This window comes from Charadrius vociferus, unplaced genomic scaffold (assembly GCF_000708025.1).
Source record: "Charadrius vociferus isolate BGI_N301 unplaced genomic scaffold, ASM70802v2 scaffold399, whole genome shotgun sequence".
Taxonomy (NCBI): Eukaryota; Metazoa; Chordata; class Aves; order Charadriiformes; family Charadriidae; genus Charadrius; species Charadrius vociferus.
Genome location: NW_009653080.1, coordinates 191,732 through 198,110, shown reverse-complemented (window position 1 = coordinate 198,110; position 6,379 = coordinate 191,732). Strand labels below are relative to the sequence as shown.

General features: G+C 49.9%; 1 protein-coding gene across 1 annotated transcript in view; it reads right to left on the bottom strand.

Moving 5' to 3' along the window:
* LOC104293623 (mucosa-associated lymphoid tissue lymphoma translocation protein 1-like) overlaps positions 1–6,379 on the bottom strand; it is a 28,302-nt gene that overhangs the window by 18,440 nt on the left and 3,483 nt on the right. The window contains exons 6-7 of the mRNA XM_009893140.1: positions 4,626–4,652; positions 3,630–3,833 (exon numbers count right to left, since the gene is read on the bottom strand). Coding sequence (XP_009891442.1) covers positions 3,630–3,833; positions 4,626–4,652 — 231 coding nt within the window. The remainder of the gene's footprint in view (positions 1–3,629; positions 3,834–4,625; positions 4,653–6,379) is intronic.

Here is a 6,379-nt window from a genome sequence, read left to right as displayed (position 1 = left end):
CTTCCCACATCTCGTGATTTAAAACTGCTGATCAGAGACAAACTTCCAAGTAACAAATTAAAAGGGGGAAGCTCCAGGCCCTGCTTATAATACAGGAAATGTCAGCACGCAGCTTAATTAAGGCATGACGGCATATTCCTAGTATTTCACTCATGACTTTCTGCTCTCGTTGCATTTCTGACTTTTTTTTTTTTGACTCGGGACTTTTTAGGACGCTCGAAATAACATCTGGGGAGATTCCTCATTGGCCTGAAGGTTGATTAATTAGACCACTCAGGGGATGTTTGGGGCCTTCAGAAATCCTCTGCAGCTTTTCTAAGAGGAGATCTGGAGGAAAAGCATCCAGATGAGCCACCACCCCCATATGGTAAATTAGAGAAGCCTTTGTATCACCTCGAACATGCAGCTGTACAATATCTCCTGCCTTAAAACAAAGCCAGTTCTTGCCCTGGGCTTGAGAAATCTCAGAGAAGGTTCAATAACAAGAAGAACAAAGTCCTGCACGAGGGCAGATCATCCCAGGCAGTGTTTTGGCTAGGGGCTGAGCGCTGGTTAAGCAGCAAGCCCAGGGTCACAGTGGATACCACGCTGAAGATGAGCCAGCATTGACTGGGGACAGAGCTACGCTAGGAGATGCAGAATCACCAGGGAAGCTGTCACCACTCTCCTTGGCACCGAGTAGACCCCACTTAGATCCTTTGTCCAGGCGTAGGGACCTCAGCTCAAGAGGAAGGAAGAGAAGCTGGAAAAACCAGAAGCTACCAAGATGTTGGGGTCCAGGGTCTGGGAAAAGAGGGGGAAGGAACTTGACTGGGATGGTCTGGACACGTGGAGGTGAAGAGAGCCCTAAGAACAGCCTACAGTTCCTGGAGGGACAGTTTCAGAGACAACAAAGCCCAACTCTCCTTGTTGGTATGGACTAGACAACATGGGACAACAAGCACCAACCCATGGAGAGTCATGTTTGTCAGGAGGAAAGACTTCCCTGGAGGGTGGTGCAGCCCTGGGATGGGCAACTGGGGGGCTTCATGCCTGGAAGTGTTCAAGACCTGATAAGGAGAGCCACAACCAACCCTGACCTTGTGTTGATGACTCCAAAGTCCCTTCCCACCAGTCCCTGTAGGACTGTAAATCACAGATGGGTCAGTAAGGACATACAAGGGAGGGCCATCCATCCAGAGAGCCCCACAATAACAGAGGTCTATGGAGGTCAGACATGTCTTCTTCAGCTCTTATCAGCATCCTGAAGCTAAATAAAACTCTAGAAACAACAATAAGCCCCCTGCTCAAACACTACCCCACATAGCTATGTCCTCTCTTCTGACCTCCACCATCAGAAAGACACATGAATGCCCCAGCATCTCTGCTGCTGGAGTTAAACTTCAGAAGACTGCCAGCCTCACTTCCCAGGCACACTGACAGGTGTGTCTGTGCTACACCAGTCTCCCACTTCAATCCAGTGACAGTCTTTCACCAGTCAGCCCTCTCCTCCCTCCCAGCTCCCTGCTTCGCTCCGTACATCTAAGCAAATCTCTCCTGACTTCAGCAGTGGTGGTTGCTACACGGGAGACGGCACCTCCACGTTCCTTCAGCCAGAAAAACCAGGTGAAAGCACTGGGATACCTCTGTGCAGGTGTGTATCTGAGACACCCACGTGGATGTACAGGACCGACTATCACAGACACCCCTGGGGCCTTTGTAGTTTTAATAGGCTGCCTAGCTTGTTCCTGGAGCTGCTGTCTCACCACTGTCTTCCCATGCGTATGAGTGACGTGAATCCTAAACCTGAATCTAGAACGTTGGTTCTAGACGTTTATCCTGGAGCTAGCGCCTTGAAAAATGGATACATAGGGTTTAGGAGTTGTTAGCTTCTTCTAAATGCGCATTTTTATTAACAAGACAAGTTAATTGCAATGATTTGCACTTCACCTCGTTCTTTTAATTTTATGTAAGGAAAACAGCTGCAGAAATGCTGGAAGATGCATCACGGCGAGAGGCAGCACTCTTCAGATGGAGAAACCCTGGGGCAATCAGCAGGCAGACTGACCCAATGCCCCGCCACTAAGTCTGGATGCCACCAATTACGGCAAGAGTCCTCAGCTCAATCACACTGCTGGGCCCAGCCTGCGCTCTGGTTCGCTGCCTCCAAATAATAGCAGACCACTCAGCTTAGAAAGCTGTAACAAAAACCACCATCCAGAGCAGGCTATGCCCAGCAAACACTTGAGGTTTATCAAGGTTCAGTAACTCAGCTGTTAATGTTTTCCCTGCCAGTGCACAAAATCAATTTTGCCAGGAAGGATCAGTGGCCACGAATGCAGAAAAGCACTAGAAGTTTAAATAAGGTGTGACAGCAGGAAAGGTTTGCCGTTTCCAAATCTTTTTTTCTCTCCAATGCTTATGAAAACAAGGGAAGCGCTGTGGACAAAATGCTGTTTGGACCTCATGCGCTATGGATAGAGGGTAGGAATGGCAGCGCCGTGGGAAAAACACAGCAGCCCCCCTGGGATGACTCTGGCCCGGGAGGGGAGGTAAAGCCTGAGATGCAAGGGGATTTCAGAGAGCAACCACAAAAGGAAGATGCAAGTGAAGTCATAGAAATATGCTGTCATCAGATGACATGCTTGGCTGGAGTGGCAACAACCACGTACAGCCCTTCCCTGCCAGCTCAGACTCCCCAAGTGAGTCAGTGCTTCCCGGAACGAGGTGGCTTTGCAGCATTTCCCTTGCGGCCATGTCCCCATACATTGCACAACCTCCAAACTTCATGCTGAGGGCCAGGCTGGAATTGGCCTGTGTTGACTTTTGCTGTCTGAGAGCCCTGGTATGTCACGCAGCTGGGAGGGTGGTGAAGATAAGCCTCGCGCCAACATTTGGAAGCAAAAAAAAAAAAAACAACCAACATCTGGTGAGTGCTTTCAGGGTATCCATCAGGCTGGGAGAACCTCAGAAACCCCAAAGAAGCTACTTTCACCACCAGATCTGAACACCTGCTTTAAGACCCACAAGATCTGCTGGTTGGTTTGGTGTTTGAGGAACGCTTCCTGTCTGCTGAGGACAGCGTGCAATAAGCTCAAAGCCCAGCCTCAAAGCCATCTGCAGCTCGGAATGTGCTTCTCCAAAAAGGCTGTCAAAGGCCCAAATTAGACCATCAGGAAAGAGAAACACGGAAATCATGGGCAGCTTTAGAAGTCACAGCTCAAAAGGAGCTCCTTTCCTCGCAAAGAAGCACAGTGGGGACAACTGACAGTCAATCACCTCAATTTTTCATCTAAGGAAAAATCAAAAGACCTTCTCCCCTTTGCCATGAGAAGTGTTGGGTCCCCAAAACCTCAGCATGAGATGACGCTGTTGGAGCTGGCGGTGAGCCACGTGATGGAGAAACGCCTATTTTGCCTCCCTGTAACCTGGCCAAAACTGAACGGCTTTTACGTGGGCGCTTCTGGCACCACTGCAGACACACCGCTGCAGACTGTGCCGCAGGGCTCCTCTCCCCCTCTAAAGGAAAGTTCAATTTCTTCTCTTTTAGTTCAACAGCTCTTTGGAAAATTGCCAAAACCCTGCTCCTCCCTGGCATTGACCACTGCTAGCCACACATCGGCTACCTTACCCTACTGGCTTTGCCTTACCGTAGACTCCCTTCCCCAGGAGCTGCAGGAACTGACTGACTGCTGTCACCATCTCAGCCTTGTTCAGGTCCAGAAGGGAGACAACCTGGAAGTTCAGCTGCTGCAGAAGAAGACTCAGCTCAAACACATCCGTGACAGGAGCCATGAGGTTGGGATGATGCTGGTAGCGGTTGTTGCCCACTAAAAGTGCTATCTTGCCTGTAGCTAACAGAAACACCAAGCGACAAAGCTGTAAATGCTCAGCTGGAGGCAAAGTCTCACCTCCTTTGGTTGAGTGAGGGTTAAGGAAATCTTTTCTCACATCTAGGCAGGAAGGATAGACCCTACGCCACTACAAGCCTGAAGTGCCCTCCAAAAAGCCCTCGACTTTCTGAACACTTTGACAAAATACACAAACCTTCATTTTGAAAGAAAGACTTGAGAAGTTTTCACTTGAGAGCTAAAATCCCAGGAGTGCAAGAGGATCTGTGCCACCAAGGTTATTTGGCACCTGCCCTACCATGACCGCAGGTCTTGCATGCTGCGGTGCCTGGGTGGAGGATGCACGGAGCCGGGCTCTGAGGTCATTTCCCCCACAGGGCTAAAGGAGAGAAACCCTGGGCTCCTGCTTTCAGTTTAGGAAAACCAGATTTATGGCACTCAGTAGTGGTGGAGGAGCTTTGCCCTGCTCCGAGGAGGTATTTCAAGGAAGGGAAAAGGTGTCATGTGAACACTTTTAAACTCACTTGGTGAGTATGGAGGTCAAGACTGGGTTACTCATCAGGAATAATCTTACTCCAGGTGCTGAGACTGATCAGGGCTTGGCAGGGAATGGGACTCGTCTTGTGCCTTGCAGCCCTGATCCCAAAAGCACAGAGCCCATGACAATGTAGGCGTAAAGGCTTGAAGCAGTCTCTGCAGGAAAAGCACTCCTATGCTCTGTCCTCCCATCCACTCTGGAGCCTGACTTTTAATTAAGGGAATAATTGCTCAGGAAGAAAACATGACAGTACTCACCAAAAAACTTTTCAGAGCGACACGTACCTGGAAAAGAGAGGGAAATTATAAGCCTGTGCCCAGCACCCAGTGCCAGCTCCCATCTCGGGTCTGGAACCCGCTCCAACATACCCCAGCAACGCAAAGCTGGATCAAACACTGCAGAGCATCCGCACAAGCAACACTCCTCGGGCAAGTTTTTTGTAGCCTGATTTCTAACCTTAAAGACACTGGTCTGGTGATTTGGGGAGGATTTATGAAATCCTGAGCAGCTGGGAAGCAAAGCTTGGAGAAGGGGCAGGCCAGGGGAAGGAGTGCTAGCACGGAGGAGCTCATCCCCATCAGCAGGTCTGCGCTGCACTTCCTGAGATGACTTGCCTGCTCCCTCGCTGCAGCGAAAGCAAAGGAAACACAACGATTCAAGATCAACATAAGCTTCAAAACAGAGAGCTTTTGAGAGGCCAGCGCAGACGAAGCTGACTGTTTGCTTTTGATTGCGATAATATTCCCAGAGCCTTTCACCACCCTGCTTTGCCTTTCCCTGCCTTTCAGCAGTTCCGGCTCAGAAAAGCCACCCCAAACATGACTCACTTTCACAAGCTCCACAAGCTCCCCGGCCTGAGTGCTCCCAGCCTCTTAAAAATCATCATTATCCTAACAGCTTCAGCTTTTCCTACTTAAACTAAAAATCATAATAAAAAACAATCCAGCCCAGGAGAAAACCCTAAAGCCCTACAGGTTCTAAAAGAAGAAATTAAGGGCATATTTTTAATTGCATAAATCTCACGGGTCTGGAAGACCTTTAGCACCTGAACCAGTGTTGCTAATGCTCTAGGGATGCCTGGAAAGCCATCAGAACAAGCTCATTCATCCTTTTCTGCCTCTGACAGAGCTGCCTGTTGCATGTTAAAGCTATCCAGCCATAACATTTTGAACCCAACTTAAGCCTGTGCCCCTTTCTCCCTGCCTGTCCCTGCCTGGATGCTGTTTGGCTAGCTGCGAGGAAGCAGGGAGAGTGCTCTCTGCCTATAAAGGACCAATTTGCGCTCTGGAGCAATTTTAAAGCCAGCCTAAAAGGTAAGATGAGAAACTTATGGCATAGAAAAATCTCTAGATGGAGTAAAGAGCCAGCAAAGCTAGCCTGTGCTATTCCTGTCTCACAGCAGGGCAAAGGCAGAGGGCCAAAGCAGCCGTCACACCGAAGGTAGAGCATGCCTGAGGCTCTGGGGACCCATCTTCTCCCTGGGATCCATCAGGTGACGCAGCACCATGCCTGGGCTGCCAGCCCGAGGCGCCTGAACCTTCCCGAAATAAACACCATCCTTTCCAGGTCTGTGCGTCTGAGCGCATCACTTCATCTCAGAAAGGCTGTAAATGAGTTTTAGCAAAGGACCCCGCTGTGATTTGGCCCGTGAGCTATTAAAGCAGCACCTTGGCAAGGCAACAAAAACACAGCAAGCGTCTGAGAGCGCTCAACCTTCTCTAACGCGGCAGCTTTCCGACAGACTGCAGGACCCAGAAGCATCCCATGCCACAGTACAGTGGATCACCAGGTTTTGGTGGTTTTGGGTTTTTTCTTTTACAGACGCCACTTCCCTTCCTACCTCTGAACACCGTTATCAAGGAATCCTATTTATCACAGGGCTGACAGACGCCTGCGCCCGCCACTTGGCAGGGCTTGCGCAGCTCTGCTGAGATCATCGCGTCCAGTATATCCAGGGTGTGAAACTGCGCTCTGCAGGCTGTTCCCGTGACAGCCACCGCAGGAAAGCCAG